Here is a 15151-nt window from a genome sequence, read left to right as displayed (position 1 = left end):
TTCCATGATATTACCCCCTTTTCATCTTAATGTCACTGTGTATTAATGACAAACTTCTTTATGGATCCTATATTCATCTTCAAATAAATTTTGTGAAAGCAACTTATCAGAAATAAATACTGGATATTTAGGGTTTATGTCGAGATGAAAATATGAAATTGAAAAATGCCACGCTGTTCATCTTGCATGATGAGCATTCCCTACCCACCCCCTCACAAGAAATCTGAAAAAAAAACCCCAAAACATTGTCAAGTGTGCTATTTCATTAGCTGATTGGGCTGGTCACTTAAGATGCAAGCAAAGGTTTCTCTGGTTAAATCATATAGCCCAATCACCTAGAAAAATCAACTGCATCCATTTCATCCACACTGAAGGACCCTCAGCACTAAAGACTCAGACATACAATCAGGTTACAGTGCCACAACAAAAAGATATACACCAACTTGGCTGCAGCAGTTATCAGTGCTCAGTTATCAGCAAACACAAGTAATTCTATTCAGCCCTCTCTCTTAAGATTGCACTTAGAGAACAGCTAAGAGTGATAAAGGCATCCAATGCTTATGCAAGAGGAAGATTAAAAAAAAAGTAAAATCAGAAAAGCTGTTCTTGCCTTCAGGAGGTTTGCTAGAATTTTTCTCCCTAGGTTTAGATTACTTTTTAAACACGAAAAAGCACACATAGAAAACAACAAGTTTGCACTGTAAAACCACTAGCGATCTACGATTGGGACAATTGCATAAGAGCAGTGGAAACAACAGATGAGATATTGAATCCAAAGTGACACACAGAAAGGTGTTATCAAACACAAAACAAAAGAACTCACTGTGGAAATGGTAACATATCTGAAAATCTCCTTATGGAGTTTTTTTGGTTTTAGGTCAAATGCTGAACTAGAGCAACTAGACTCTTTGTAACTGAACTTCCAATCTAGAAAAGTAGTTAATTCATACCTTCCTTACTCTTTAATCTCCAGCTAGGCCATTGGTGTTAATACATGGCTAAACTTTGAATCCAGGACTTGAATCACTTACATCACACTTTTACATAACCTTTAATATTACTGCAGTACAACAGTGATAAGTCACATGGCATTTTGTTAATAGCGTATCAGCGCGTTCACCAGATTAGCTACCCTAGAGTAAGGATTTTGATTTTCTGTATTGAAAAGAGTTGATGCGACACTGCTTTCTTGCCCTGCTAAATTAGGTTACTATTTAATCTCAACAGTATTTTACCAAGTAAGGAACAAAGAACTAATTAGTAAGTTTACATTTAATTTGATGAATGAAACAGTAGTAGGCTAAACTTCCATAAAGATAATAATTTCATATTAAATGTGGCAAAGACAAGCCATTTGTACACAGCAAAATGTAAGTGACAACAAAAATAAGTACTTGAACGTTTTCAAATTACAAGAAAGGTGCAAGCTTTTTAATCCTTTTCCACTATGCACAGTTTATATTTAGTTTATAACTAAATAGCATCTGCTCTGTAAAATTAATCTTGAATTGTTTCCCACAAATGCAGAGTACTACTCAAAGAAAAGTGTAACATTTGGGCTTCTTTGTGCTAAGCACCACACGCATGTTAAAAATGAAAATGAAACAGTTATTTTCTGAAATGCTTACAACTCTTAAATTGATTACCAATAATCATTTTACAAAGTTGGGTTTGTTTGTTTTGTTGGGGGTTTTTTTGTTTTGTTTTGTTTTTTTTTAATCAATTGGGTTTCGTTTGTTTTCTCCTCCCTCCCCCACTGAGCAGCACTTGCTGCCTGTGCTCCTACGGCTTCCCTTCAACACCCTAAGCAGAAGCCTGTCACAATACCTGTGGTTTAACACAGACCAATGTTCTGGCCTTTGGCCGCTTTCTTGACTGTGAATGACTGAGAAAGCTCTTACTGAGCATGAAGCATCATTATCATGATGCTTTGGCATGATATGCATGCAATCGCTAAAGGTCAGTCAAAGACCTCTGAAAATAAAAAAGGCCATATATGCAATTTTGTCTGCAGTCTCCAAAGGATAAATTAAATATCTGAAAAGCAGTGACCAACATTTATAAATTTAAGCAATGTACATTTTCAGTAATACCAGTTTCTTCAAGTTTATCTTGAAGACTTCAATCTACACAGAGGTATGTGCATAGCAGAAGCAAAGCAGGGCTCTAGCTCAACATTTCACCTTACACTGTAATTTCTCACTGCCTAGTCATCTGAACCATAACTTCTCAGACAGAAAGAAACTACTGTTATGAACTGAATAGGGGTAGATCTCATCCACAGGCTCCTCCATGATACTCATCACAGTAGTCTCACAGACTTCCATAATTTTACAGCTTTTAACACAGGTAAGAGCAGAAATTACTACTTCAGTTTTTATAGAGAGGGTATTTGGAAGGAAAAGGCCTAACTCTCTGTTAAGGTAAAACCTGTGTGAATCAGAGGAAATTAACTGATTTTAATAGTTATTTCCAGTAGCATATACAAAAAAAGTAGACGCCCTCCCCCAAAGTCAAAACTTGTAAAACATTCCGTGTGAATAACATTAGTCTCTGGGAAAATATTTTTTTAATCAAAGTTACCGGAATACTTTGCAGTTTTAGGATGCAAAGTCACTGAAAAATGCCAGAGTCAGCGGAATTTTTCAAATGACTTCAAAGAGAACAGAGCAGGCTTTAAGTCTTACCTGAACATTGCTTTTGGGATAATAGAAGAAAAAAGGCTTCAGAACTGGAGACCTAGACACACAAGACAATAAGCATAAGTGCATTTAACCAGAAATTCATGAAAACACCAGATCATACACCTTTCGACTATTCAAACACCAGACAAACACTTAGGAAATTAAAAGCTATTTAGACATGATACTGTTTATTCTCAGTATCAGCAACGGTTTTCCAAACAATTTTGGAAAGCCTGACAAGTGCAGAAATTCCCTACATCTCATTATTAAGAAAGTCAAGATTTTGTTTAAAAAAAAAAAAAAACAAAAAAACCCCCAAAAAAACCAAACCCACAAAAAAAGCCACAAGAAGAAAATTTTGCAAGGAGGAGTATCCAGAGTAGCAACAATATTTTCTTAAAAAAGGATGCAATTCATGACACTGAAGTCTATTTCACTGTGATTAGCCCCATATTGATACTGAGGCTAGTTACACAGAGCTACTGGAAATACTTCTACAGTTTCTTCCCCCATCTCCATATGCAAGACAGATATATCAAAATATTTGCTTAAAGACAGGAAAGCTTTAGAGGCTCTCATGAGTAAGAATGGAATGGTGAGCATATAAGTCACCCACAGATTTTAGCAATATCTAGAAAAATACTGACTCAAACTAGGATTTTTTTTTTTTTTTATAAATATGCTCAACATTATTCTGATCGGCTCACTCATGTAACAGGTTCATGCTAACATTTTGTGGGATGTTCTGGGACACTTAACCTCACATTTCTAGCTGAAGCGTGCTGGTACAGACATAAATTTGCCATTCCCATATTCCAAACCAACAGGTACAAGAGATATCTGGTCCAGAAATCTCCATGTATTGGCACATGCTTGAGCTACTGCGCTGCCATAAAGTCACATTTCAAGTTCTCCCTACAGCTCATTAAGCAAAGACACCGTTATGAGCTGATCAGAGACTTACGTAACTCGCATTCAATAATTCAATAAAGAATTTTACCTTTTGCATACATATCTTGTAGCACTATTACCTTGTTATCAGTTATTAAGCACAGTGTGCCATGGAAAGACTTCAGTTGCTTCTGTGGTTGCTGTTTCAAGGTGTGACGGTGAGTGGTAGGAACACCACCATCACACGTTACAAGTTAATGATCAGAAGTTAACTTACACTCTGGGGCGCCCTCCAACAATTCCAGTGAGGCCAGGTGCTGGAAATGAAATTCAATTCACAAAAGAAGTGTTAAAACCACCTTTAAAACACTAGATCTCATAGCTTACCATAGCCTGAATAGTTCCTTTAATGCAGATTTAATAAATACTGAGAAATATCTAGCAAATTACATACATTCTCAACACTTAGTAAAATTGAACATTTTATATAACAGTTAAAAAGGCAAAGCATGGAAAAGGTACTGTGAATTTTAGCAACAACAACAAAAAGAATGTGTTTCAAAATGTGCAAAGTATAAACCAATTTGGAAGAAGAACCTACAGATTATTTTGCATTCCAATGCCAGTCAGGCAACACATTTGATAAAAAAGAATAACTTAGCTTTGGGGGTTTTGTTGCTGTTGCTATATTTACTTTTAAAGAGAGCAGAGAAACAATTCTGACCTGAACCACGGTTCATTTCAATACTTGTTTAATATGACTTTTCGTATTAGATTAATTGTTTCAGGTTAACTTGCATCTTTCTCTGTAGCATTAGCGCTGTCTAACTTTGCTTTTTTAAGGTGCTGGGTACTGCAGATCCCATTCTCTCTCTTTGATAAATAGGTAGTTTAGGGGCTTAAGTCACTAGCATGACTCTAGATTTGCAGGAAGCCAGCACTGTGATTAGACTCTTGTTTATTCTCAGTATCAAGTTGCCAGGCTTTACTACCATTAAACCCATCTACCCAGCTCAGTATTTCTGGAAGAAACAGTTTTGCTCTTCTCATCCTGAGCATAGCTTCCCACCCTTCTTTCTGGCATGGATAGAATGCATACATAATACCTCAGAGCTCCATATAGTATTGCAGGGGGAAAACTGTGAAGTGTATACATGAAACCAGTCTAGGAACTGACAAATGTGTTAAGCAGTCCCTTAGAAACAAATGCTGTGGAAAGCTGCCCACATGGTGCATTTACCCAAATTAATCCTGGCTAAAATGGGCTTCATGCTTCCTCCAGGTGTTAATTCTCTCTGTGTGTGCTCCAAACAGATCAAAAGCCACAAAAGCCACTTAGCCATGTCGCTGTGGTACTAAGCTCACACTCATTAGCTCTGCTTCTCAGCGGACTGGTTTAGTTTGGATTCAGTGACTTGGTAATGTGGACACACACCAGTGGCAGCACAGACAGTACAACACAGCATAGATTAGAGAGTCTTGCCACATTCATGTTCACTGGAAGTGATTTCCCTGAAATAGTGGTTAACAAGATGTTTCAACAAAGTTTTTGAAGACAGATGCTCTTACGTAGTCCTTATCTTGATCACACTGCTCTATAATCGGAGACACAAAACTAAAATTCAGTGCACATCTAAAAGGCTGATTCAGAGACGGTAATTACAGTAACTAAATCTGAAGTTATGGAAGAGGTCTTTTGCCTAAGGCTAGTGCATAATCACTCTGCCAGGTTGGTCAGCGTACTACTACAGTACTTGCACATTATAACTAATTCACAAGATAAACAGGCTTTACTGACTACATTTTTAGCCAGAAGCTGAAAAAACAAACAAACCAACCAACCTCAAAACACAGCAGCCTTTTGAAGGTACTACCCTCGAGAACAATCGGAAGGGATTAGAGGTGTTAACTTCCTCTCTTTCCCCAAAAATGTCTATGGTGTTTTTTTATTACAGGAAAAAAAGAATGCCTTCAACCAAAAAAAGCCATGAATAACCACCTCCCTACCCACTAAGTTCTGCTACAAAAAATGTGGTAATGGATAGAATGTGAAAGAATCCATTAATCTTACACAATTTGAAATGGTCCAGTGAAGATTCAGCCCCATACATATTATCCGTGCACTCTTTCAGGCAGAAAACTGCCATTCAACATTAAAACCAACTGCAGTTATTTTACTGAATTATACACCTCGTTTGTTTATTTAGGTTGTTGGGGGAGGAGGCTGGCTATTGTAAGGTCATGTTGAAAATATAGGCTCATAAAGTTAGTTAATTTAAATTATCTGTGGATTGTCACATGGCTCGCTTCCTGCTAGGCAGCTGAACTGCTCATTAAGGATACCAGATTTTGCTCCGACATCAATTTCAACTTCCTGAAAGCTCTCAAAGAAAGCTCTTCACTTGCCTGCTCTCACACAATGGAACTTGGCTCCTACCATAGAGCAGTCCCCTAAACACTGACAAGAAAACCATCCATCTAAGAGCAACCACTACTCACACCCCGAGGCTACGATAACCTTCTATTGCTGCTTGCTATTGCTATTCTTGCACAGTTCTCCAGCATAAGCTACTGTAACAACAGATCTGTCTCTGGAGATACTACAGGTACCCCTGCACAAAAGTGGGACTCAGAGCAAAGCTATACCAATATTCCAGTTGCAACATCATTAATTTCTGTCTTACGATTATCCGATCCATTGTTTATGTTAATATAAGTAAATTGGGAGTGCCTGTAAGCACAATTTAACTATATGCCATTCCTATTTAGACTTCAGGCAGAGAAGATTAAGCAAATCTTAAATTGATTATGGCTTATAATCAGTGATTTGTTATTTGTGTAAACAGCACTACAGCACAACACCTCACCTCAACGCAGGGCTCAGATGCCCATTACATTTATCCAGTAAAACAAAGAAGGCAATGGAAGGTGAAGCCAAACCAGGTAACAGTAGGCTTGCCACTGTGGCTAGACTTACTTCTCTTAAGTTCATTGTGATCTCCTTCGATCAACTGTTGTCCCAAGACATCTTTAAAAAGATCTTCTTATGTTGCACTTTATGCTTACTTTACATTGCTTGCTTAAATATCTGTGCAGATGCTCCTTCCTTTCTGGAAGAAGACTTATCTTTATCTACAATGACATGAATAATTTGTCATACTTGTATAGAGTACCAATCAGGCTGCAGCATCAAGTTGATAAGATTATCAGCTAAACTGAAGCTGTATCTCTCCTTTCCCGGAAACTTTACATGACCACTTTTTGCTATCAGATCTCCATTCATTAGTTCCTCAAGGCAGATAAAGTATCACTAAGCACAGTGTCATCCTATCTGCCATCAGTCATCCTCTTGAATGAGTTGCTTCACTTCAAGTTGACCAAGAACTCACCACCACTATCTGCCAGCTTCTGTACCTCAGAAAGGCACAAAACTGAGTATCCTGGTTTTGGCTGGGATGGAGCTAATTTTCTTCTCAGTAGCAGCTGTGCTTTGGATTTACCGTGGGATTTGGTATGTGAAGAATGTTGATAATACACTGGTGGTGTTAGTTGTTGCTAAAGAGATCAAGGACTTTTTCAGCTTCCCAGGTTTCGCTAATGTGCAGGTGCAGGAAGTTGGTAGGGATACATCTTCACTGCTTCTGATCTTCCATGCATGTTTTCTCTCTCCAGCTGCCTCTCAATCTTTTTCATTTTATTTAAAATGGTTTTTATTTTCTCATCCTACAAAACTCAACTGAGGATGAACATGCAAATACTAATACTTTTAAAGCTCATATATGATATGCTGGAAAAGACAGTAAGTTTCTGATAAATTTCATGAACCATGGTAGCAGGCAAACAAAAGACTACTGGGAAAACCAATGCTGCTCTCAGTTAGGGCTGTCACAACTCCCCCCTCCTCATCCTTTGTCACTCATTCTTCTCCCCTGCACCAGCTCTGGTGTTCACACAAGCATTTCAGGAAGTGGATCCACTGAAAGCCACCCCTGGCAAAAAGAATGCTTAAAATCAGCCCGAGGAAGCACCTATTTCAATATGTAGAAGCACTATGTTCTAATACTTTACAATCTATGCCATAGATATGACACCCTGTAAAATGCCCCAATGCCCCACAGCAGGAAAAGCTCCAGCTGGAACCTGCCATCAACCTATGAGATGCAAATTCCCAGCAAAACAAGCTTAATTCCCTCCAGCTCTCATAATTCCCCATTGGATTTCCTGGTGGTAGAAGAGCCTTATGTTTTGCCTCATTAATAGTTCTTCTATCCTATTCAAATTCTACTTTAGTGGCCACACCCAATTTTGGCTTATTACATCTTATTCTTTAATCTACTTCTGTCAAAAAGTGACTATTTCTGAAAAATCTGTATATTTTTCAACAACATAAAACATTATGCAAATTTTTGCATAAAACATTGTGCAAAAGACACTAGAGCACTTCTTTAAATTCAACAGGAGACACTTCTTTCTTTGAAACTGCACGAGTTCCAAAATACTACAGCTCCTGCTCACCAGCTTACAGTTTTTGACCCTAAATGGTGTTTCCGTTCTATTTCCAGTGACTGAATTAGCTCAACCAAAAGGTTATTAATCTATTTACTGCATATTCTAAAGACTGATATATATGATATATGTATATATATAAAACAGACATAAAAGAAGTCTATTTCTCAAGCATTATTTTTTAAGTGATTGAACTAGACCAATGTGAAATCCAAGGTTTTACACTCAACAGTTCTTACAATATAGTTGAGTACAAGTACAAAATACATACAATCTTTGTTTACAGGCATCAATTATATGTTCTTAATTATTCTATGTTCTCTGAATACAGCAGATAGTTTATCTTCTGCAATATGATTCTCAAAAAAATGGGGACTGCACTAAATTGTTAAAACAAGGACATTACTGGAAGTATCTTCCAACACACTTAGGAGATCAGTCATAATATTTACATATACTCAAGCACTTTAAAATCTCAAGTTGTATTAACCAGCTGTCATCTCAGTGTCAAACTCCGGTCATTTTAATGTGAAATAAGGGTCAGCACATTATTTCAGCTATTAGTAAAACATTTCTTAGCTACTGAATCCCTATTAAACTACAAGTGCCAGTTTCCCACAGCAAGGCTCTTCTTGAGTCTCTTCTACACTGCATTTTATTCAGAATAAAAGATTTGAATTAAAGACAACACATAAATATACTACACCAACACAATTATTTCAATACTAACAATATGGCCGACCAGACTGTATATAATGAAGACCTTTTCACTGAGTAGTTCAAACCTGGTCTGTAATTGCTAACTTCTATGGAGAGAGGGTGAATTTCTGTAGACTGGGCAATGCAGAACTGCACTGATCTCCCACAGGCTACTACAGATTTAAAAGTCTGACTCTGTGTGTCTAGGATTCTCCACTGCCAAGTACAGAAAAGTTAACTTTATAGAACAGGAAAATAGCTGCAAAGACCCTGCTATTAAGATTGAACATTACAGACCCATTTAAAGTTTTTATTTTTTTTTCAGGAGACCATACATGCATAAAACCGAACAAACTTGCTAGGTGCTGTTAAAAAACCTGGCTATAATCAACTTTGAAAGTATTGATAAATAAACAAAAAGCATAACATTATCAATTGAAAGTTTAACACACTCAGGTGTTAATTGTAAAAAAAAAAAAAACAAAACAAAAAAGATTAAAAGATTGGATTATGTGTATTTGGCTTTTTTTTTTCTTTAATAGCTTGTATCCCTTTAAGCCCATCAGAAGAGCACAATCCAAATGAAAACTGATTAACTGGCAAACTAAATAGCATGCTCAACAGAAGGTTACAGTAAAATCCTTCCATTTGGAACAGAAAACAAACAACAAAACACTCTCTAGTGTATGGCATGTCTATAGACAGTAACTTCAGATTCTTCTTTATGCTTAAGGATCTCATCTGCAGTTTTAATAGTACTTCAGAAAATTCCTGTGCAGGTACACTCATGTGCCCCATTGGTCTTCAACAAAAACAACGGGAATTCAAAAAAGCATTAGAAAAAAATGTTAAGGAATAGCTATGAAAATATGTCAGTCTTTCAGTCTTGAGTAAGGAAGCTTTTTAGAAGATGCCACCTTTCCAGACTTCTCTCTTGCAGGTCTAAATCCCTGCCTACATTGCAGAGCACAAACACATGCATGCTTCAGCCCATTCCAACATACAGGTAGCATTCCTTTATCTTTTCTTTCTGTGACAGAGGATGAGGTTCCATAAGAAATAGGGAATTTCAAACCAGCACTACGCCTTGAGAGGTAAAGATCTACCATAAATGGAATGGAGGTGGGGAATCAGCACTCTCAAATTGATTAGAACTTGTACAGTGCTCTCCTTTTATAAGGCCTACTTTTTTTTTATCCTTTACTTATACAAATACACAAAAAAATTATCATACCCAACAAATGTTTTGAAATAATCAAAGCTCCAAAATGAGGAAGAATTTTTTTTTTGTTTTATTGTTGTTCCCTGATATGTCTGAAAAACTGTAATTGCCCTCAGAAAGTTTCTCAGGCAAATAGTTAAAAAAATTTTGACTAGAATTATTTACATTTAGCCCAGATGAAAGCCACTTAAACTAGGCTTTTAGTACTGGCTATTAAATAAATTAATACCTATTTTCCCTATAATTCACAATTCTCATATTATGATACTAATACTAAAATTAAATTGCCTACCAAATCTAGCTCAGGGCTCCACAAGTAGTGATTAGCAGGCTGAAACAACCTGACAAAACACCAAGAGTGACAGTTGTCTGGGATTTCACCTCAAAAGACACAGCTGATAAACACAGGTAAATAATAGCTTAGGCTCAGTGCTGCCTCCCCCTCAGATACATGAGTAGTGGAAAATCCAATGGAATAGAGCAGAAGCTCTTCGGACTCCTCATCTTTATTCTGAACCATCAAATCTCCTTTCTCTAGCCCTCTTCTCCTCTGGAATCATAGAATCATAGAAAGGTTTGGGTTGGAAGGGACCTTTAAAGGCCATCTAGTCCAACCCCCCTGCAAGGGGCAGGGACATCTCCAACCAGATCAGATTGCCCATTCCTAAGTTTTAGCCAGCCTAGGCTCCTTAAATATTGGTGGAGTTCCTCTCTAGCATTTCTTACAGGGAAAGCAGAACCAAGGACTCTAATTCAAACTCTTTTGTGGTTGTGTCTTTCCACTATCTCAGGAAACCATCTGTACAGCAGACAGAATACTTTCCAATATTGCTAGATGCTAGAAAGCTCAGTTGATGGTGTTTACACAGCTTGCTAAAGAATCTTGGATGAAAAGTGCTATATATAAAAATTATCATCTGTATCACTGTCCACATATCACTTAGAGCAATAAACACCAAACAGCTACTGAGATGAAAGAAGACTATAGTTAAAAATAACTAGATACAGTCCAAGTAGAAGAGCAAAATTTTTCCTTTTTTTTCTTTCTTTTTTTTTTTTTTTCCTTTTTGTCTGGTACAGACCAAGTAAGTGCTCTTTGTTTCTTAAAGGTCACTCTCAAAATGTCTAAAAAAATAATGGAATGAAGTGTTTCTGTTCAGGTGACATCACCCTACAAGTCAACAACTCCTCCTTTCTCCTTGCTACTGGTTATGAAGGATTTATAATTTGTTCCTGCTTTTCCTCAGTTTTTCATTAAAAGAAGATTCAAAATTTTTTAAAAACCATTATTTGCAATCATTCTCATAGTCACTACCTCTCCTCCTGGAAGGGAACTAACCCAGGGGAGCTGGGGGTGGGGCATGACCAAGCTGGCAAACCTTGAAACACAGGACTTTGTTCCTTAAAGGGTTCCTGTGTTTTTACCAGGAAAAGCCACACATGCTTAAAACCTCACTTGGTGTGCATCGACACAACTGCCACCATTTTGGCAAAACAAAGCCACAAAAGGTTACATCACACACAGACCCATGTGGGATATGCAAAACCACATCTGATAGGCATGCTCTACCCACATAAGAGAGCAGCCACAGCTATTTTTGCTCAAAGCCCAGCAAGAAAAAGTGGTGCAGCACTGTACAAAAAGGGACCTCAGGAGCTCACTGCTCAGAGCACTTAGGGTATGGAAGGTTTGAGTTCTGGGTTCTTCTCTGCCTGTGGACACTCCAACCCCTTCTGTAAAATGACCAACCTCCCATAGGGTATGCTCTGCTTCTTGGTGAAGCTGTTACACTTCGGAGAATAGTAAACATTTGCAAAAAATGGCCCAGTGAAATAGAGGGGGAGGAAAAAGCTGAGAGAGAAGCGGGCAGGAAATGAACATCAGCCACCTTAAGACACAGATGTTCACCTATTCTGGTAACTCAATTTCAACACTGTACATAGAATCATAGAATGGTTAGTGTTGGAAGGGACCTTCAAAGGTCATCTAGTCCAACCCCCCTGCAAGGAGCAGGGACATCCCCAACTAGATCAGGTTGCTCAGAGCCTCATCCAGCCTGGCCTTGAACGTTTCCAGAGATGGGGCCTCCACCACCTTTCTGGGCAACCTGTTCCAGTGTTCTATAACTCTCATTGTAAAAAAATTTTTTCCTAATTTCTAATCTAAATCTACCCCCCTCTATTTTAAAACCATTACCTCTCGTCCTATCGCAACAGGCCCTACTAAACAGCCTTTCCCCATCTTTCTTGTAGGCCCCCTTGAGGTACTGGAAGACCGCTATCAGGTCTCCCCGGAGCCTCCTCTTCTGCAGGCTGAACAGCCCTAACTCTCTCAGCCTGTCCTCATAAGAGAGGTGCTCCAGCCCTTTTATCATCTTCGTGGCCCTCCTCTGGACCTTCTCCAGCTGGTCCATGTCCTTCTTGTGTTGGGGGCTCCAGAATATTCCACCCAACACAGGTAGCACAGATTTTTTACTTTTTTAATTCTGTGAAGAACAGTGGTGAAAGCAAAAAACTGAAACCTTAATAAACTTAGCACTTTCAGACTTCAAATAAGGTTTATATACACAGCAGTTGCTTTATAAAAGAAGATGCACAGATTAAGAATTAGGAGACACAAGTACAGATCTATTAGCTTTGGATCTTACAAATAAATAACTGTTTTAAAATCCACCCAGCTTTCCTTTGTTTAAAAAGATTTTCTAGGGGATTGCCTAAGCATACATAGAATAAACAGTAAGTATAGATCTTTACTTTCAGGAATGTTGCATAGTTACTTGAATAATGAAAAAAGAAAAACTACTTCAATTATGAATACTTAACTAATTATAGAAGTGGTAGTTTAGTCCCAGTGTAAAAACACCATTTTTTTCATTAGAAAAAACAGTCTGTAGAATCAACTTACGTCTGTGCTAAATGCTGACCTACTAACCAGTCTTCACAATTGCAAAATCTTTACAAATTATCTCAATGAATATTTGCAATTAGTTCTACATGATCACATTCTATCTTGTAGGGGAGGATAGGAAAAAAAAAAAGAAAAGGATGACCATGCACTGACCTTGCCTCTATAAACACCATTTAGGAAAAAAAAAATAAAACAACAAAAAAACCCTGCCCTGCATTAACTGTATCTCTGCTACCACTGTAAAGACTGCAACACAGAATGAGCACACTTTCATACAGTTTTCAATCCATTAAAAATAAAATGTTTATTAGTTCTTTAACTGCAAGGCAGCATCTACCCACCCCTCCATTAATCAGGATTCTAGATTTGCTACGGAAGTTGAGAGAGTCGCGTTAACGTAATTTAATTGTGAAAATCTATGTAAAGTTTCAATATATTCTTCATTAAGATATGTAGCAGCCATTGCAAAACATCTGAGCTCTAGTCCTCACAATAAGCTGTCAAATCTTAAATGGATAACAAAAGTAGGATGAGTAGTCATAATGTAAATCACGAGATATGAATGTGCTCCTTAGAACTGAGATGGATACAGTGGTAACACTTAGTGACTTGGGAGAACAGAAGAAAAAAAAATAAAGGAGAGTTTGCTCAAAATAATCAAACAGCAAGTCCTCCTAGAAAGTTAAGAAAATCCAATGACATCTACAAGGAAGAAATACAAAGTTTTTTTTTTGAAACCAACTTTTGGTAAACAATAGAAGCATGAATCATTTCATACTAGATGACTCTTATGCAAATACTGAAAATATACACTCAAAACCAATGGACAGTTAAACCTCAGTATTTTGACTTTACCTCACAAGTCAATTAAAAATAAATCTTGCAATAGTTGCAGTACATCACAAATTCACACAAAATCAAATGTTAAAGATAGAGTAATTTGAAGTTAGACTTAATGGTGCAGGATCAGAATTTAAGTTGGGTTGTTAATATACAATGTAAATTAAGAATTAGATGCAGGCTGTTAGTATTCTCACTGCAATATCCTATTAAAAAATTTGATTTATATCTGAAAGTTGTAAATACCTACACAACAGCTACACATTAAACAGGTTAGAAGTACAGTAGTATCTATAAAAATCCTTAGCAGTAACATCAGATAAAGTGCTGAAGAGAACTTTCAAAACCCTCAAACTGTACAGCTCTTCACAAACTGCAGTGCTATAGCTGGACACTGTGGTAAGCTTTTGCCAGCTAAATAACGTTCTTAGTGTTTATTGCCAGTGAAGTCTAACAGTATTACTGAGTTTTAATAACATGGTAAAACAGAGTAAGACACTGTTGTACATCGGTGTAACCATGGGTAGGAAAACAAAGACAAATGAGGAAAAGGAAAAAAGGCAGAAAGGGACAGTAGCAGCAATGGAAGCATAAGGAGCTCAAAGGAGCAAAAAGGTGGACTTCCAGAACTTTGATTTTATCATTTTGCTGATTTCCACAAAACCTATTTCTACATCAAACATAAATACCTTAAAAAAATTTACAATTTCACTATGCACAGCGCTATGAAACTGAACACAACTAAGCCTTTGGGTGCTAGGCGTGCTCAGGAAAAAAAAGTAACTTTGAAGTTCTTAGAAGATGTGGAAAATATTTACCCATGCCAGTTCCAGCTGGTGCAATCTCTCTGGAGAAGATTTCTACAGCTTCTTTTTGCTTATGGTGTACAGCAAGCCAAATAACGGCTTCCCGAGGACCCTGCTTCAAAAGAGTAGAAATTAGATTAGCTTAGATGCAGAACATCCGTTAAATCTACCAAACTGAAAAACAACGGCAGCTCAGCATTCCAGTTAAATCTAATGGAAATGTTTAGTACTCACTGCTACAAACTACAATTTTCATTCACTGACTTTTCATCTAACATCACTATAATTTCCTGTTAATGTTTCGTTACAATTTTTATTTTGCTACCATGAAATCAACTGTTGGATATTTCAGACTGCTAGGACACCGTGCTGCTTCTCCAGCGTTCTCAAAGAATCAAGTACTATAACTAACAGTACTTCATAAGTAACTAAATACTTGGTTTCACTCTCAGTGGAACTGGCTAACAAACTTTCCTCTTATTTAAGTGCATGAGAATACTTTGGGGTCAAGTTTGAGAGTCAGGTTTACGTCTCCTAGTATCAAGAAGTAAGCGGATCTGCTCACAGAAAAGAATTCAAATCTAATCCTTTGGAG

General features: G+C 37.4%; 1 protein-coding gene across 3 annotated transcripts in view; it reads right to left on the bottom strand.

The window, feature by feature from the left end:
* Nucleotides 1-15151, bottom strand: part of LOC147600951 (uncharacterized) — a 66559-nt gene that overhangs the window by 15385 nt on the left and 36023 nt on the right. For 2 of the 3 annotated variants that reach the window (XM_086747379.1, XM_086747381.1), the window contains exons 13-15: nucleotides 14569-14671; nucleotides 3853-3892; nucleotides 2688-2739 (exon numbers count right to left, since the gene is read on the bottom strand). In XM_086747379.1, coding sequence (XP_086603505.1) covers nucleotides 2688-2739; nucleotides 3853-3892; nucleotides 14569-14671 — 195 coding nt within the window. The remainder of the gene's footprint in view (nucleotides 1-2687; nucleotides 2740-3852; nucleotides 3893-14568; nucleotides 14672-15151) is intronic. The other variant, XM_086747380.1, reaches the window with a different exon arrangement.

This window comes from Chlamydotis macqueenii, chromosome 4, assembly GCF_036417535.1.
Source record: "Chlamydotis macqueenii isolate bChlMac1 chromosome 4, bChlMac1.mat, whole genome shotgun sequence".
Taxonomy (NCBI): Eukaryota; Metazoa; Chordata; class Aves; order Otidiformes; family Otididae; genus Chlamydotis; species Chlamydotis macqueenii.
This window is presented reverse-complemented; position numbering and strand designations above follow the sequence as displayed.